The sequence below is a fragment of the Sapajus apella genome, unplaced genomic scaffold, assembly GCF_009761245.1.
Source record: "Sapajus apella isolate SASKATOON/1434 unplaced genomic scaffold, GSC_monkey_1.0 scaffold224, whole genome shotgun sequence".
Lineage (NCBI taxonomy): Eukaryota > Metazoa > Chordata > Mammalia > Primates > Cebidae > Sapajus > Sapajus apella.
In genome coordinates, this window is record NW_022437164.1 from 12,454 (window position 1) to 31,964 (window position 19,511).

At 44.8% G+C, this 19,511-nt stretch overlaps 1 protein-coding gene across 6 annotated transcripts in view; it reads right to left on the minus strand.

Annotated features, from left to right (window-relative positions):
* LOC116544636 (leukocyte immunoglobulin-like receptor subfamily A member 3) overlaps positions 1-19,511 on the minus strand; it is a 29,424-nt gene that overhangs the window by 5,502 nt on the left and 4,411 nt on the right. For 3 of the 6 annotated variants that reach the window (XM_032271176.1, XM_032271173.1, XM_032271175.1), the window contains one exon: positions 17,278-19,398. In XM_032271176.1, coding sequence (XP_032127067.1) covers positions 19,262-19,398 — 137 coding nt within the window. In that variant the 3' untranslated portion in view covers positions 17,278-19,261. Of the gene's footprint in view, positions 1-49; positions 335-514; positions 551-711; positions 1,140-1,185; positions 4,527-5,993; positions 6,349-17,277; positions 19,399-19,511 lie in introns of those variants that run through there. The other 3 variants (XM_032271172.1, XM_032271170.1, XM_032271171.1) reach the window with 3 other exon arrangements.

The window sequence follows — 19,511 nt, forward strand, 5'->3', positions numbered from 1 at the left end:
CCCTTCCTGAGGGCAGAGCCTGGGGCTGGGACCCCTGAGTGTCTCTCACCTGTCATCACCAGCTCCAGGGGGTCACTGAGCTCTGACCATCGAGTGTGTACACGATACTGACAGCGATATTGCCCTGTGTGTTGCCAGGCGATGGACTGAATGGGGAACTGGCCCTTCTTCACAAGATCCTGTGAGATCTGCCTAATCCAGGATGCTGATGTTTTTTCTCGATGTAGACGGTACTCCTGGGTCTCCAGGTTCCCCTGACACCTGAGGGTCACGGGACTCTCCTGGGTGATCACAGAGCTTGGCTCAGCCCAGAAGGTGGGCTTGGGGAGGGTCCCTGGCAGGAAAGCAGAGGTCAGATTCTAAGTCATTTCCACCCAACCCAACAGATCTCAGCCCAGGACCCTCCAGACCCCCATCAGTCACCCCAGAACTGCTATTCCCCTCCTCAGCTGCACGGGGGTGGGCCTTGTCCCCAGTGAGGAGAAGGACCTGGGCCAGCTAGGGACAGACTCACCTGCCTGCACGTGGGTCCTGGAGCCCAGACTCAGCCCTAGAAGAGAGTTCCCTGTGAGACATTTGCCTCTGAAGCCTGAGTAGGTCCTCCCCTCCCAGGGGTCTTTGTGAGCCCTGGGGTCTCCTCATGGACCAGAGTTTGGCTGTGGGGTGAGGTCCCTCCTAGGTTAGAATCTCCCTTCCCTCTTCAAATCTCACCGACATAGATCAGGACCATAAGAATGGGGGTCATCGCGTCTCCTCCCACTGCCCTGCTCTTCGGATGGATGAGCCCTCGGTGCTGGCAGGACAGAGACACATAGGGTGTGGACACTTGGAGGCTAGGTCTTCTTGTCATGGGGTTGTGTCATCTGCAGCCACACAGGAAGCAGAACTGCCCTCCCCAGGAGCCTGGCTCTCATTCCTTTAGGGCTGAGGTGGGGGTGGGCCCAACCCCTCTGCAGACATTTCAGACTGTAATGGGGTCTTTCCTGACCCCCAGCCACTGTCTGTCTGGTTTGTTTTAATCTCACTGGGAGCTGGGATGTAGCAGCAAATAGAACTGGTGCTTTTCTGCATCTGCCCTTCCAGATGAGGGTGAGCAAAGGCTTCCCCTTCCTTCTCACAGCCTCCCCATGGGGTCTCCCTCCCTCCCTCACCCCGTCCATCAGCACAGCAGTGCAGGGGCATTACCATAGCTGTCATCTCTCCAGCCCTGGAGAAGCTTCAGGGAAGATGCAGGTCCATGCAGCAGGCAGGCTCAGGTCAGCAGAGACACACCTGACACCTGGCCGTGCAGTCCAGGCTGAGCTGCATGTGGCCGTGGGCACAGAGAAGAAATGCAGGGAAATAGGAAGAAAAGTTGACTTCTTTCCTGGCACTGGATTGTGGGTTTTCTTTCAACAAAATAGTTCCCTTCTCAACTTCCCCCTTTTAATAATGAGTCATCTCATCCTGCATCTGTGACTTTTCTATTGGGTGTCTGCAGTGAGGGGATTGGGTAATGAAGTTTAACCTGAGGATTTCAGGAGTTTGGTTCAGGGCAGGGCTTGTTTCTACATCATTAGCAAAAGGGTTAATTTTTCAGTGTTTTCTAGAAACCGCCTAAGGTGCGTTATCAGTACCTAGGAATGTTCAAGACCTCAGCTTGAGTTCAAGTCTGCAGGTAAAACATGCATCAGTCCAGCTCACAGAGCAGTCATGGCACTTTGTCTGTCTCTCAGAACAAAGAAAAAAGTGGAGGAAACCGTGGGACCCTAGGGAGACCGTGGCTCCCCCTCTTCTGTGTTTGTGGACAGAATCTGGGATAGCTCTGCTCAGTGACCTGGGCCACACTCAGCACTGAGCCACCTCCCCCGGGTGCACATGACACAGAAGTGCTTTATCATTGTTGGACCAGACATCTCTCGCACATGGGTGTGAGGCTCACATGGGCCCCGCCGTGCCGGGCATGTCACGGAGCTGATTCTAAGCTTGGGAGCGTGGACACTGCAGGGCAGGAGTGGCTACAGCAATACCTCAGGAGTTTTCGTTCCTGAGTCAGCCCTAGGAGAAACTCTGTATGGAAGATCAGGTGTGTGAGATGAAACCACCCCAGAGGAATGAAAATCACAGAATCCATTAGAGAAAAAACAGGCAATTATAGAAATGAATCGGATAGATATTGTGAGATGAAAAATAGTACGTTATAGTAACATATTTAGAAATAATTTCATCAAGAACAAGACACAGCTAAAATGATAAATATTATATTGGTGTAGGATATTACTAAAATTTTCATAAGTCATCAGAGAAACCTTAGAAATCAAAAAAAAATAGAAAAGATAATTAATGCACACAAGAAATAGAATGACAGGAGAGAACAGATCTCTCTCTGTGTGTCACACTTTCAGAACGAAGGAAACAAGGAGCATGTTAGTAAATACCTGCAAAGAAAATAGTTGACATTTTTACAGAAATGAAGAAAGAACATAAGCTTAATGTGCACAAATTCATAAATGAAATTAATGTCTTCACTATGGTAGAGTGAAGGATATTTAGAATAAATAAAAAGTAATTTTAAAACTACTGGAGAAAATAAAAATTATTCTGAAATGAATGACAAGCACATTGGGACTGGATTTCCCAAAGGAAAAAGTCGTGGAAAAAATGACTGGGGTCAGGTTCAAGTGGGCTGAATGGAAGCAGCTGGCATGTGCCTCTCTCGTTAAGAGGAATCAAAATGCTGAGTAAATACCAAAATACCAAAGGGATCTTCTAAGAGAGCGCACTGGGGCTCAGCAGACGATGAGGACATGGAAAGCACGGGGAAGAAAAGCTGAGAGCCAGGAGAGGTTCCTAACATGGAGAAGTGGTGAGTGAGTGACAGATTCCCTAACATGAGGAAGGGGTGAGTGAGTGACAGATTCCCTAACATGGAGAAGTGGTGAGTGAGTGACAGATTCCCTAACATGGAGAAGTGGTGAGTGGGTGAGAGGCTCCCTAACACTGGGAAGGCGTGAGTGGGTGTGAGGCCCCTGGGATCCACACCCCTGTCTTGGCCCTTTACAATCCTGCTCACAGAAGAGCCCCTGACCCACCTTGGCCTGCAGAGGCACACAAGGAGTTCCTGGAGATTTGGCAGAGGTGCCTCCGGAGCCCACATGGAATCCCACAGGCTTCTGATCGCTGAGCAGACTGGGTCCAGCTGCCGCTGCCTTAGCAGGGAGGGAGGAGGCCAGCCCTCTCTGGGCTCCCAGGATAAATATGACAGCTGGGCCACAGAAGCAGCCAAGCTGAGCACCCAATGGCTCCCTCACTTCTGTTGCTTCCTGCTAAATGGGGCTTCCTTCCTGCTAAACGGGGCTTCCTTCCTGCTAAATGGGGCTTGCCAGCTTCAGGGCCCCAGTGCACCCGTCCTGCCCCCATCTGAACACTGTGGCCCTGGCTGTGTGCCCTCTGAAAGCCCAATGCTCAGAGGCCCCTGACAAGCCCTTTGAATTCACTGCCACCTCTGCCTCGGCCCCTGCTGCCCCAGGCCCAGGGAGGGAGTAGGGAGACCTGGCACATTTGCCTGTCCCCAGAGCAAAACTGAGTGCCACTTCTTCAGGAGGGAAGTGTGAGCGGGCCCTGTGCCCCACAGCTGCCAGTCTCCAGTGCCCCGGCCAAGGGGCCCTGCCCTCTCCAGTCACAGACCCACCGCACAGCCGCCATGCCCCAACATGGACATTTCAGCCGAAGCCCCCAGCTCTTCTGATAGCCCAGTCTCCACAGGCCTGTGATCTGCCCCTGGGCTCTACCACCTGAGTGTTCTGCCTGCCCCACCTGAGAGTTCTGCCGGTGACCTGGGGACCGGCCCATCGCTCCTCATCACAGCCGGCTCCTGAGCCCTGGAAGAGCCGAATCCCAGCACAGCCCCTTTAGGAATCCCAAACGCCGTCCAGCTGGTCACCTAGAGGCCTGTGATCAGGGGAACTGCCAGCCGTTTCCCACTCTGCTGGCACCTGACCACTCACCCCAGGGCCTGAGGTTGGATCCCCCCAGCCAGCAACACCACAACTGACGTCCACTTGTCCAGCCAGAAAGGCAGAAGCCCCACATCCCAGCTACATGAAGCAGCAGTGTGACGACGTCAGACACAGGCAGCCGCTGAGGGGTCTGCACTGCGCTGAGTGAGGAGGGTCTACCTTAGGATGATTCCTGCGGAGAGTGGCAGGCAGGTGTTTCCCACGGCTCTCAGTCACACTGTGGCCTGGGGAAGGACAACAGTGTGTGTCTGAACAGAGACTCATGAGCCCTGGAGCAGGCGTGTGATAGGGAAATGGTTAATGTTCCTCCCTATGGGACTGGAAGCCGACGTAGCCCCTTCACCCCCAACAGGGACCTCAGGGCATTTCCCACCTGCTGCCCCAGCCACACGCATCAGGACTGTGGCCGGCACTCATCATTAAGGTATTTGTGGGCAAACCAGGGGTTTCCGCTCTGCCCAGCTGCATTTCCTCACCCCGTGGAATAGAAGCTCAGGGCTCCAGACACTCCACGGTCCAGCCCTTCACCTGAAACAACAGACAGCACCTCACAGGAAGCAGACAGCTCCATACCCACCTGCTGGTGCAGAGGCTGGCTCTTCCCCTTAAGCACCAGCCCCCGGCCTGCAATTTGAACTGCACAGCCCAACACAAACCCTGCTGCAGAAGCGCCCAAGACGATGGAGAAAAGCCAAAAGACCCTTCCCAACATGCTCCACAGTCACACTCCCTGCGGGCTGGGGGAAAATGTGCAAAGAAACCCCATCCCAGTGAAAATAATCCAAAGAGAAAGAGTGGCAGCCTCTCCAGATGAGAAGGAATCAGTGTGAGGATTCTGATGTGTGAAAAATCTGAATATTGTGGCACCACCAAAGGGTCACATTCACTCTCTAGCATCAGACCCTGAAAACAATGGCAACTCCAAAAGGACAGAAAAAGAATGAGATTAAGACAAAAACATTACAAAAAATCAATGGAATAAAGTTGGTTTTTGAAAGTATAAACAATATTGACAGATGGCTGACTACACTAACCAAAAAAGGAGATGATTTAAATAAGCACAATCAAAAATGATAAAGTTGACATCGTAACTCACACCACAGAAATACAAAAGATCATCAGAGACGACTGTGAACACCTTTATGCACATCAACTAGAAAACCTAGAGAAAATGGATGAATTACTAGACACATACAAGTTCCCAAGATTGCACAGGAAAAAGTAGAAACCCTAAGCAGACCAACAACAAGTAATGAAAAAGAATCGGTACTAAAACTTCTTCCAGCAATAAAGCCCAGCAATAGATGGATTCACAGACAACCTTTGCCATATAGACAAAGAAGAGCTGACACCAATCATACTGAAACTATTCCCAAAAAATCGAGGATGGGGATTCTTTCCTAACTCATTATGTGAAACCAGTATCACCCTGATAGTAAAGTCAGACAAGAACTCAACAGAAAAATAAAACCACAGGCCAAGAGACCTGAGGAATACAGATGCAAAAATCCTCAAAAAATATTAACAGACGGAATCTACAAGTGTATCAATAACATAATTCATCATGATCAAGTTGGCTTTATTCCAGGGATGAAAGGGTGGTTCCATATATGCAAGTCAACAAAGGTGACTCATGATATAAACTTGAACTAAGAACAAAAAGCATTTTATCATCTCAACAGATGCAGATAAACTATTCAATAGAGTTCAACATCCCTTCTTGATAACATCTCTCAACACACTAGGCATAAAAGAAACATAGCCCAAAGTAATAAGAGCCCTGCATGACAAACTCAGCCAACATCAAATTGAAGGGGGAGAAGTGAAAATTTTTCCCAAGAAATGCAACAAGACAAGGATATCCACTCTTACCACTCCTATTCAACACAAATCTAGAAGTACTCACCAGAGCACTGAGGCAACAGAAGGAAGTGCATCCAAATTGGAAAAGAGGAAGTGAAATTAACTGTGTGTGCTGATGACATGATCATATACCTAGAAAATCCTGAAGATTCTACCAGAAGTCTTGTAGACTTAATATGTGACTTCAGTAAAGTCTCTGTATACAAAATCAAGATACAAAAATCAATAGCCTATCTATACATCAGTACCATTCAAGCCGAGAACCAAATTAAGAACACACAAACACACACACACACACAACACACACACACACACACACACTGAGAAGTATATTTAACCAAGCAGGTGAAAGACCTCTACACAGAGAATGACAAAACGCTGATGAAAGGAATTGTAGGCAACACAACCAAACAGAAAAACATTCCTTGCTCACAAATTGGAAAACCAATATTGTTAAAATGAGTAGATTGCCCAAAGCATACTATAGATTCAACACAATTCCTATCAAATTACAAATGTCATTTCTTTAACAGAATTAGAGAAAAAGCAATTTTTAAATTCATTTGGAACCAAATATTAGCCTGAACAGCTAAAGCAATTCTATGCAAGAAGAACAAACCTGGAAGCATCACACTGTCTGATTTCAAATTATACTACAAGGCCATAGTAACTAAAACAGCATTTAGCAGAACAAAAATGTGCAGAGATGCCAAGGAAACAGAATAGAGAAACTAGAAATAAAGCTACATGCCTACAACATACTGAGCTCTGCTAAAGTCAACAAAAATAAACAATGGAGAAAGACACCCTATTCAATAAAGGATGCTGGGAAAACTGGGTAGCTATATGCAAAAGAATAAAACTGGACCCCATCTCCCACCAGGTAGAAAAATTAACTGAAGATAAATTAAAGACCTCAATGTGAGACCCTGAAGCTATGTAAATCCTAAAACAAAATTCAGGAAAAACTCTTCTAAACATTGGCCCAGGCAAAGAACTTATGGTAAAGGCCCTTTAAAAATGCGACAAAACCCCAAATATACAAATGAGACATGATTAAAATTAAAAGCTTCTGCACAGCAAAAGAAACAATCAACAGAACGAACAGAGAGCCTACACAACAGAAGAAAATATTTGCCAATTATGCCTCCAACAAAAGACTAGTGTCCAGAATCTACAAGGAAGTCAAAGAATTCAACCTGAAAAAAACCACAGACAACTTCATGAACGTGAAAAACCACATGGAAAAGAACCACAAACAGATTTTTAGAAAACTGAGTAAAGCACATCAACATCAACAGACATTTCTCAAAAGAAGAAATATAAGTGGCCAACAAACACATTAAAAAATGCTCAACAGGATTAATCATCAGAGAAAAGCAACTTAAAACCACACTGAGTATCAACTTACACCAGTCAGAATGGCGACTCTCAAGACGTCAAAACCAACAGATGTTAGCAAGGATACATTGTTGGTAGGAATTTAATTGAGTTTACCTTTCACAGAAAACAGTAGGGAGCTATCTCAATGAACTAAAAATAAAACTACCATTTCACTTTGGAATCCCATTACATGGTATCCAGCTTAAAAAAAAAAAAAAGAAGTCGTTATATAAAAAAGACAACTGCACTCATTATGTTTGTGGCAGCACTATTTACAACAGCGTAGTCATGAAACCAACTTCAGTGTTCACCAACGGTTGACTGGTTTTAGTAGTTACTGGGTTCACGTGCTTCATACGCCTGCCCCACATGGCTCACATACAAAGCACATGAACTACTTCATCTGGGTGCTGGACTTGGTGCTTTATAGGGAGAGTTGGCTAGTCCACTTCTCAGGGTAAACAGACCTTTAAGTGGCATTTATCTGGTCCACTAAGCTAGTTGTTCTCTCCAGAATAACCTCCTGTGCCTTTGGACCTTAAAGTGGTTGTTTTTTATAATCTACTACATAGATTGTTTAAGAAACTGATGATACCAATCTACAAAGTGAAACAATTCCTTTGCATTACACCCTCTGCTTTTCATAGTTAATTGGTTTTGCCTTTCCTCCACATCAACTATCTTCTTGGTGATCACAGGTCTCAGAGTTAACTTTTGTTGTCCTGGCTAAATTATTCTTTTTATATAGTTTTATCTGTGTATTTTTTCCTTCATTTTAAATAGTTTCTTAACTAGGAAAAAATCTACCTTTGTTTCGCAAAATCCATATCCTTGTATTTTATAAACTTCACCAAAAACATTTTTATGTTCCTATTATTTTAATTTGGTAACTCAAATTTCAAGCAAAAATTTTTTTAAAAAACGAAGTTTACCATAACATGGCTTTAAGATTTTAAATTACTGGAGAGAGTTTTGAGATTAAATTTGCTAAATTAATCTTACTAAATATTAATGTTATGTGAATTAAAAGGCATCTGGGCCAGTTTCTGCCAATCTAATAAGCATTTACTTTTTTTTTTTTTTAAGACAATTGATCAGCTCTTTCATGTAGTTTGGAGGTGAAATATCACTTCCAAATAACACATATAAAGATAGAGATACAACAGACATGAAGACTAAAAGCACAGCTCTAAAAGATATTTTATTTTTCTGTTTTTAAATAAAAATTCCTCTCTTCAGGTAATTAATAAAAGTTACAGAAGGAACACAAGATGAAGGAGAAAGCTATCATCCAAGGCTTTTTCAAAACAGAAAGAGTCAAACTTTGATATATTAATCACAGGAACTTAAAAAAGACACATTTTAGAATTTAAACATTAAAAACTTTTTGCATTAATAATAAGTTAATATTTTAGTAAAAGCTTGTTTTGACCAAGTATTTCGTTTTGTATTCTTGTGTATTTTTTAAATATTAAAGACCCATCTGTAGAATGACTATTAAAGTTTTTTCTTAATCATAACCAACTGCATTACACAACCTTTTTTTTTTTGCACAATCTTTTTTAAAAAAGAAAGTTCCTTCTTTTACCAATCTTGTTGTCACTGAAGGAGACCATTTAGAATATGCTTAAACTGCCTGTTTTGTCCTAAATATCCCTCTTTCTTGAACAAACAGTTATTTTATTTGAGGACAGAATTGCACTACATAAGATACTTTCTTGTGTAAAATTACTTTCCTTTTCATCGTCTTTGCCAAAAACTCCTCTTTATATTTATAACTTTCTTTACAGCTCTTATTTCCTGTTTCCTTTTACCTTGTTTTATACATAACCTTTTAAAAAGCTTGGAATTAGACAGATATTTATCTTTTAATAAGAATTGTTCCCAAAAAATGTTTTCCTATAATTTTAAAATTGTAAATTACCCAGGTAGTCAATTAATACCTATTATGTAATATAACTTTAGATTCTAAATTATGTGACAAGTTTGTTTACAAGCATTTATTCCATTACATTTATTTGATTAATTTAATAGTTTACCTAGGTTATTTATAAAAACTGTGACAGTCAGCACTGAAAATTAATTCCCTGTTAACCAATGTTATAAACTATGAATTTCAGGTGTTTAGCTAAGTAAGGAAACTTATGGTTAAATATAAGGGTATTTTGTTTTTACCAGTAACTCAGTAGTTAGCTCTTTTCATTTAACCAACAATGTTACATGGCTTATTTATAAAAATTATACAAGCAAAAATTATTCTGTTCTCAGCAGGGTCTATAGTATTATAAACCTGATGGCAAATCTCATAGTATTCAGCAGGGATAAGCACAAAACCACTGACTCAATCAATGCAAACAGCAATGCTGACAATTTTTAAGACATTTCTAATCTTATTTGACCACTAATTGTAAAGCCAGCTTATTTATTAAAGATTTTACTTGAGTCAGGTGAACTGGAGGAAGCATTTTCTTCTGATAAACTATTTGATTTAAGTGCTTTTACTTTCTCTAAGTCAATTAATTAGAGCTCTTTTGCATATTTTTAGAAATGAAACTTTATGTACACAACACACAGATACATGGACATATTAGGCCTGCTGATAGAAGTAGATCTTATAGATTCATAAAAACTCTTTTTTTTCTATCTTAAACTTTTAAACGTTTTCTTTTTTTGAGGCAGGGTCTCACTCTGTCACCCAGAGTGCAGTGGCATGATCCTGGCTGACTGCAACCTCCAGCTCCCAAGCTCAAGCCATTCTCCTGCCTCAGTCTCCCAAGCAGCCGAGATTACAGGTGTGAGCCACTACCACCTGGCTACTTTTTGCATTTTAGTAGAAATGGAGGTTGACCATGTTGGCCAGCCTGGTTTTGGCACCCTGACCTCAAATGATCCACCCACCTCAGTCTCCCAAAGTACGGGGAATACAGGTGTGAGCTACCATGCCCGGCCCTTTGAAACTCTTCAAAATCAGATAGCAAAACTGACATCTCAAAGTACAGAGGAAGAAGTCTGGTGTGTTAGAGGGAAATTAAAATGGATTTAATTGCCAATTAAACATAAAATATAGAAATCTACTGTAAAGGCTTTTAAACACCCATACCCACAACAGCCCCACCCCCACACACGCAAGCATCCTATAGCTTTTACTTAGAAACTGTAGCCGTGAGATGTTAATATAAATTTACCAGCTTGCAAAAACATATTTGGATCTAAACGGTGGTTTTTTTATCTCAGTAGAAAAGTAACAGCAGAGGTGAAGCAGGCAGAAAAGAAAATAGGGAAAGGGAGAATTAGGAACTCTACAGTTTGCAAGTCGACCTTAGAGCCCTCTTACCTTGATGTTAATGCTCACGAAGACCATATATTTTTGTTTTACACAAACTCCAGCAAGTAGAGGCAACGCAAAAGCAATGGAGTGCCTGCAGGGGGTCCTTCTTCTTGTTTTCCCCTCATTCTTAGGTTATTTGTTTCCCATCTTTTCTCTTTTTTTTTTTTTAAAGGAGGATGTGAGCTGCGGCCTAGGGGTTTGTGCAGTGGGTCACAGCGTGCTGGTTGTGGGTGGGACTCCACAGGATCTCGCCACTGATTCATTTCTTCCCTCTCATGTGTCTCAGTTTCTCTCTCCAAAGGTCTAAACACTTCAACGAGGGCTCAACATACTAGTGGCCAGCTCCCACATGTGCTTCCTGGACAAACCTTTTTAAAACTAGTTTTGTGGGGGATTCCCTGTAGGCCACTCAAATCATGGTGGGTCCACCCCCAAGGCACTCCCATAAGTCCTCCTCATGACCTCCTGCCTTTCAGCTGGAAGGAGCAAAACCTGTCTCTCTTTTTTTTTTTTTGACATGGAGTCTTGCTCTGTGACCAGGCTGGAGTGCAGTGGTATGATCTTGGCTGACGGCAACCTCTACCACCTGGGTTCCAGTGATTCCCCTGCCTCAGCTCTGAAGTAGATGGGACTACAGGTGCTCACCACCATGCCTGGCTACCTTTTGTATTTTTAGTAGAGACAGGTTTCATCCTGTTGGCCAGGCTAGTCTCGAACCCCTGACCACACCTGATCTGCCCGCCGTGGCCTCTCAAAGTGCTGGGATTACAGGCATGAGCCACCATGCCTGGCCTGAGTGATATGCTTTTTGACCTGCATCCACAAACTATTACAGATCGTCCCAGGTGGCTGGAGACCATTTGTAATTTCCTTTGGTTCAGACAATTGCTTGTCCTGTGAGAAACTGAAACCTGGTACTTTCTCAATGTGAACTAGGAATAGTTTCACTTCATGGGGAATTGCAACCTACTTATTTTAGAAAATTGAGTGATATTTGAGTATCACATCTGTATGTGCTTCTCCATGGGGTGTGGAAAAAAGACAAAAAGGGGTTTGTGTGATACTTACTGAGATTTGAGCTTTTAAAAAGATACATATACACATGTGTATATGTATCTTTTATAAATATTATATATATATATCTTTATAAAAGATACATATACACATCTTTATAAAAGATATTGTGCTGTGACCAAAGAGATAATTTGTTACGATTTCAATTGTTTTGCATTTGCTTAGGAGCTATGCCATTGATTTTAGAGTATGTGCCATGTGGTGATGAGAAGAATGTAAATTCTGGTTTGGGGGCATGGAGTGTTCTGTGGATATCTTGTAGATATCTATCAGGTCCATTTGATCCAGTGCTGAGTTCAGTTCCTGACTATCTTTCTTGATGATCTGTCTATTATTGTAAGTGAGGTGTTAGCCTCCCGAGTAGCTACTCTCTCTCTCTCTCTTTCTATACATACATATATATATATATAATATATATATACATACATATATATATATACGCACACACACACACACACACACACACACACACACACACACACACAGCTACAATTATCTGGCATGAGAAAAGAAACAGGGAACCAAAGAGTCTTCTTTATAACACCTTTTTTCTGGCCAAGAATGGGGCAGAAACACATCCTTCTCCCACTCATACACTGAGATCCAGGGTTCTCTCCTTCTTCTCAGACCAGTAATGAGTCTCCACGCCCCACCTGCAGTTCTTGCAGAGGAAGACCAATTGTCCTCACATGTCTGTATATACAATCACATTTATAGTTGTTTTAAATGTCAAAATCTCTAAGCTTTTGCCTCCTCCATTTTGTACTGGAGTTTATATTGTTAAGATGCGTGCCTATTAATTTTTAGTTCCGTATTATTATTCTTCTTTTCAACTTTTATTTTAGAATGCGGGCATATAGAATGCAAGTTTGCTAGAAAAATATATTGTGTGATGCTGAGGTTTTGAGAATAAATGAATCCATAAACTCGGGTAGTGAGCAGAGCACCCAAAAGGCAGTTTTCAGCCCTTGCCTTCCTCCATCTCTCCCCGCTCTAAACATCTCCCATGCCTATTGTTTCTTTATCTATATTCGTGTGTACTCAACGTTTAGCTCCTATTTAAGAGTGAGAACATGTGTTATCTGGCTTTTTGTTTCTTCATGACATCACTCAGGCTAATGATCTCTGGCTCCACCCAAGTTGCTGCAAAAGACACGATTTCCTTTTTCGTTGCTGTGTAGTATTCTATGGTACGTATATCCAATCCATTGTTCATGGACACCTGGATCTATTCCATGTCTTTGTTATTGTGACTGGTGTTGCAATGAACACATAAATGCATCTGTCTTTTTGGTAGGATGCTTCATTTTCCTTTGGGCATATACCTACCAATGGGTATGCTGGGTCGAATGGTGGTTCAACTCTTAGTTTTTGAGAAATCTTCCAACTGCTCTCCACAGTGGCTGAACTAATTTATGTTTTCACCAACACTTGTTCCATTTTCTTCACAGCCTTGCCAGCATCTGGTATTTTTTTGACTTTTTAATAATAACCATTCTGAGGGGTGTGTCTCTTTGTGGTTTTAATCTGCATTTGCCTAAAGAGTAGTCATATTAAAGATTTTCTCATATGCTTCTTGGCCATATATGTGTCTTCTTTAGAGAAGTGTCTGTTTATGTCCTTTGCCCAGTTTTTAATGGGGCTATTTCCTTGTTTGCTTGCTGATTTGTGTAAGTTGCTTATAGATTCTGCATATTAGACCTATACTGGGTCTGTAGGTTAGTTAGGACTCACTCATCAATTTTTGTTTTCATTTAATTGCCTTTGAGAACTGAGCTGTAAACACTTTGCCAATGCCTGTATCAAGGAGGATGTTTCCTACGGGTTTTGTTTTTTTTTTTTCTCCTTTGAGCCGGAGTCTGGCTCTGCTGCCCACGCTGGAGGGCAATGGCGCAATCTCGGCTCACTGCAACCTCTGTCTCCTGGGTTCAAGGGATTCTCCTGCCTCAGCCTCCCAAGTAGCTGGGATTATAGACACCTGCCACCACACCCAGCTAATTTTTTTTTTTTGTATTTTTAGTAGAGATGGGTTTCACCATGTTTTCTTTGATTACCCATACCTTAGCTCCCAATTATAAGTGAGAACATGTGGTATTTGGTTTTCCATTGCTGCCTTAGCTCACTTAGCATCATAGCCCACAGCTGCATCCAAGTAGCTGTAAAAGACATTATTTCACTTTCTTCAAGGGCTGGAGAGTATTTTGTTGTGTTTATGTACCACATTATTCATCGGTTGATGGGCACTTAGGTTGATTCCACATCTTTGCCATTATGAATTTGGCTGCAATACATATTTGTATGCAAGCGTATTTTTGAGAGACTGATGTCTTTTCCTTTGGGACGTACACATTTGTTGGCTGCAGTGGGATGCTGGTGGATGCAGGGGTGCTGGTCACCACGTCAGTGTTCAACGCAGTGGTGTCGGCAAGGCTGGGTGGGGTGGGCAGGGTCCTCACAGGTGTTCGTGTGTGCATTTGCACCAGTGGTGGTGTTAGCACGGTGGCGGTGTGCTGGTCTCACGGGACTCTGTACCCTCTGTGCACACTTTCATGCAGGTGGAAGCCGCTGCTGGGGGTGTCAGTGGATGTATTGGTCTCCTTGTGCAATTTTGCACAGGCAGCGCTGTTGGCACGAGGGCGGGCACCGGCGAGAGTGGAGACTGTGTGCGTCCTCTGTGAGTGAGTTCACACGGGTGGCAGCTGCAGCTTCAGATGGGGTTGGATTTGCTGGTCTCCCTGTGTGCATACACGCCAGTGGCAGTTTTGGCAAGCAGAGGGTGGAGGGCTGGTGGGCACTGAACAGGGATCTCTGTGCCAACGAATGCTCTGACAGTAATGCCAGGGCTCAGGGGCTCAGTGCACTCCTGACACCAGAGGGACACGGGGCTCCCCTAGGTTATTACAGAGTCTGGCTCAGCCCTGAGCATGGCCTTGGAAAGGGTCCCTGGAAGGAAATCAGAGACTGGGTCCTATCACTTACCACACCCCACATCCCAGCTCTCAGCCCAGGATCCTCCTGTCACCCGCCTCAGTCAGCCCAGAGCTGCTGTTCTGCAGCCCCAGCTGTCCAGGGTGCGGGTGACCCTGTCCCCAGTGAGGAGGAGGGAACTGGGACAGCTGGGGACAGACTCACCTGCCTGCATGCGGGTCCTGAGGCCCAGGCTCGGCCCTGAAAATGAGTTTCCTGTGAGAGATTTGCCCCTGAAGCCTGAGCAGGTGCTCCTCTCCCTGGGATCCTCCCTAACTCCCCAGGGTCTCCTAATGGACCAGGGCCTCCCTGAGGGTCATGGTTCCTCTCAGACTAGAATCTCCCATGCCCCTTGTCAAATCTCAGTGTAGCGGACCATCGTCATGGGGGTGAGAGTCATGGCGTCTCCTACTACTGAGCCCGGCTGTGCAGATGGATGAGACCATGGTGGCCAGAGGACAGAGATACACAGGCCATGGCCACACAGAAACAGTGCTCTCCTCCTTACGGGATTTTCCCGTCAACATCTCCATGGTAGTGAACTGGCCCCAGCCCTGCCATGGGCCTGGCTCTTGTTTTCCCAGGGCTTGGGCTGAGACAGGCACCGGGTTTACTGCTGATATTTCATGGATCTCCCCTCATCTCCTTTCGCTGTCTGCCTGAGCTGTCCTCATCTCATTGAGGGCCAATATGTGGCTGCAAATGGACGTGGTGCCTTCCTGAGTCGGTTCCTTTCCGGTGAAGGCAATGGAGGACTCTTCCTTCCTCTCAGTGCTTTCCCTTGGGGTCTCCCTCCTCCTTCTGCTCGTCCATAAACACATGCTGTGGGGTCCCTACCACGGCCAGTCCTCTCAGCAGCCCTGGGGAGGCTTCAGGGAAGATGCAAATTCAGGCTGCAGGGCAGACTGGAATCAGCAGAGACTCATCTCACATCTGGCTGTGACGTTCCAGATAAGCTTTATTGTGGCAATGAGCAGAAAGGGGAAATATAGGGAAATGAGGGAAAAGTCATGAATGACCCTTTTCCCAGAACTGCAGTGTGGGTTTTCTTTATGCAAGAAAGTTCCCTTCACGAACTTCTCCTTCGTCATCGCCACAGCATCCACGCCCATGGCCCTGGAAACAACACTGACCTGATGCTGCCTTCTTGGTGACCCCGTTTTCTTTCAAACGCCCCTGTTCCCATCTGCGCTCCAGTGTTCAAGGTTTTGGAACAGTACACGGGGTTCGCACACTGATTTAAATATTAAATATTATATATTCATATATGGACCCCTGCCCGTGTGACCTTGGGCAGTAACTTCCCATTTCTGAGCCTCAGTTTCCTCATTTGGAGCCTGTCATGACCTTATTCATCACAGGGGAGCTAGTTCATTGGTGCCTGGGAGCTGCACAGGGATAAGCCATGGGTGATTTCTAGAGCAGGTGGAGACAGGAGGGGTGGGGACAGGAGGGGATGCTGGTGTCCATGATCAAGGCCTGTGACTGATGCTTCCACTCAGGAGCCCCTCTGTGCTCCTACACTTGAGAGATGCTTCTCATAATATTTCATCAATAAACATCTTGGTGATCACAGTCACGTATAGAAAGTGGGAAATAAGGCCGGGCGCGGTGGCTCAAGTCTGTAATCCCAGCACTTTGGGAGGCCGAGGTGGGTGGATCACGAGGTCAAGAGATCAAGACCATCCTGGTCAACATGGTGAAACCCCATCTCTACTAAAAATACAAAACATTAGCTGGGCATGGTGGCGCGTGCCTGTAATCCCAGCTACTCAGGAGGTTGAGGCAGGAGAATTGTCTGAACCCAGGAGGCAGAGGTTGCGGTGAGCCGAGATCACGCCATTGCACTACAGCCTGGGTGACAAGAGCGAAACTCCGTCTCAAAAAAAAAAACAAAAAGAAAGTGGGAAATAAAAGCTTATCAGAAGAGGAAGGATGCAGATGAAGAGGAAATGGAAACAGAAAGGACGTTTGTGTCTGGCCCCATTAGGGGTCATTAGGGAGCAAGTTTCCATTTCTGTGCAGAGCAGATAAGGGGCCCAGGGTCCTCAACAGGCGGGAAGGGGCCGGGGCTCTGGGCAAGGCTGGACGCTGTGATGGAACATGTCTGCTTACTGACACAGGCCCATGGCCACCCCTGAGCCAACTCCCCTGTGTGTATGTGAAGCAAATTCATTCACTGCAGTGTTCTTTCACGTGGGCATCAGTATCATGTGTGAGTGTGAGTTCCACGTGGATTTTCTCCCTCCTGAGAGCAACCTGAGCAGACGCTATGTTTGGGAAATCAATGTTACATGTCATGAGTAGTTGGAACAATCCACCATTTTCAGACCTGGATTACTAAAACGGCCTTGAGGGGACCCTTCCGTGGTAGCTCAGAGGTGTGGGAGGTGAGTGTCCGACAAAAATAGACAACCAAGAACCATCCTTCTAATGACAAAAAGTGTTATGGTCATCAGTCTACACGCTTGTTGACAAGGATTGCTATGTCCAAAGAAATAGAATTCTAGGAATGCATGAGACCCCTTTTCACTTAAACACGTTTAAATATCTGAAAAAAGAGGAAATTAAATTTTTGAGACAAAAATATGAATTATCCTGGCAAAAAATGGGCATCAGAGAAATGAGTAAGAAATCCTAGGGGTGAAAATTTCTATTGAAGAATACAATCAAAATATTTATTCTATCAGGGTCAAGATACAGCTGAAGAGACATTTATTAAATTGGAAAACAAAATTGAGAGAATTTTCCAGAATGCACCCTGGAGGCACCGAAAGTGGAAATTCACCATACTTGGGGGAATATCGTGAGCAGGGAGGACCTCATATCTACTGCACATGTCAGAAGGAAAGAAGGGAGAATGACGTCTGGCAACAACTCACGAATTACAGAGTTGAACATTCGACAGAGATGAGGGAAGACTAATTAAGTGTTAGGGTGCACACATTTAAACGTGAAATGCAAATCTTGACCTACCACGATACATTGAAAAATATCAGGAGTAGATTAAAAAGTATATATGCTAGACTCAAGTTGTCTGGCGTAAATTGTATAGTTTAAAACGCATGTTTGTGTTCTGTGATTTTCAACTCGGCCTGTCAGTAGGGTAGCATGTGCATTGGGATTGGACTTCCCAACAGAAAAACAAAAGGCCGGGAGATGTTGAAAAAGTACCCTACAAGTCAGCCACGTAGAAGGCAGAGGTCAGTGTGTTCACAGATTCCTACCCGAGAGTCACGAGACACACGTGGGATCCACGGGAAGGGCTGGTGGCCAGGTGTGCCTGGAAGGTAATCAGTGACAGATGCCAGAGTCTCCCGCTTGCCATCGCTGAAATCTGGCTCAAATTTTTGGCCTGGCACAATCAAACGAAGACTTGGAAGATATTCTCACTCAAATATTAACATGTCTACAATATTATGCTTTACCTATAAGCATAATATTGTGATCATTCATATTCTGTTGAGCCTTTGAAAATGTCCCTAATGGAATGTATTTATTCTACATGGTAAACGGCGAATGGCTGTTCCCTTTGTCCTAGAAGGTTCAGGATTATTTGGTCCTTCGGGTACTTCTCCCAACCATTCCAGCCTATGAGGCAGTTTTACATCCTTCAAACACAGTGGTCTTTGACCGAGGAATGTTTAACGCTTTCATGCTGGGACTCAAGTCCTCTTGCTGTTTGGGAGAAGTCAGAGAAGAATCAGCCCCAGTCATTTTTGCATGTTTCTCTCTGACTGTCACAAGTGAATAGAAAGAAACAGCTCAACTCACTGACAAGATTAATTGGCCTGAGGTCTTGTCTTCAGTTTGTTTTCTCTCCTACTTCCGTGACTTTCCTTTCGTGGATCACCAACACACCGTAAATGCCTATCATTGTTTTGACATGGTATACTTTTGTTCTGCCTAGAAAGGCGGGACGTCTTGAAGTGAGGAGCTCACAGGTCATAGGTAGATTGAAATGTTTTCAACCAGAATATGCAAATCCATAGAGACAGAAAGCACACTCCTGGTTACCAGGTGCTGGAGGGAGAGGAAATGGGAGTGACTGCTGAGTGGGTGTTGGGTGATGACGATGGTGTGGAGCAGGATGGCAGTGATGGTCACACAGATAGTATGTGAGAAAGAGGGAAGGGCTCGTAGGGTCCGGAGAGGGTGTTGGAGCATCTGGGTGGATTCATCTTTTCCTGGTTGAAATCTGATGCTCTCCCATTGATTTATTTACTGGACCACATTTGGAACGCTGAACTGAAGAGATGGAGGCTCAGCAAATCTCACCAGGGAGTGTGGCAATGAGGAATAAGGAAGACTGTGTTACACGCCATGGACCAGAGCACGAAGATATGCAGAGGTACGGACCCAACGCTGCCATGTGGGATGGAGCCTCATGTCTGGGGGAGGGAAAAGAAGGGGACCCAACGATGGGAAGTCAACATTCATGGAGAGGAAAGGTATCACATGTTCATGGTCCTCCATGGATCACCCTGGAAAATGTCTCTGCACTGGAACTCTGATTTCCTCCCTCTAGAAATGATCAGCAGACAATCCAGATAGCATCAGGCCTAAATTGTCTCCAGAACCTGCTGGGATCATCAGATCTGTTCTCAAGGTTCGACCACTCTGCAGGCTGCACTATCTTCTCTGCTGTTCACCTCCTGGCTGCACCTTGGGGGCTTCTCTGGCTGTGCTGAGCCTCAAATAGCAGAATGCCGAGGACCACCAGGACCAAGCCAGCCATGCCCATGCGAATGAGATTCCCCACTGTGTAATCCTGGGGGCGTGAGGCTGGGGAGAGTGGACAAAGAGGTCACAGAGGTCAGGGAGGATCAGCATCACCCAGGACCTCTGGATGTCCACCCAGGGCACCCGCCTTCCCTTGACAGGACCCGAGCCTCTGT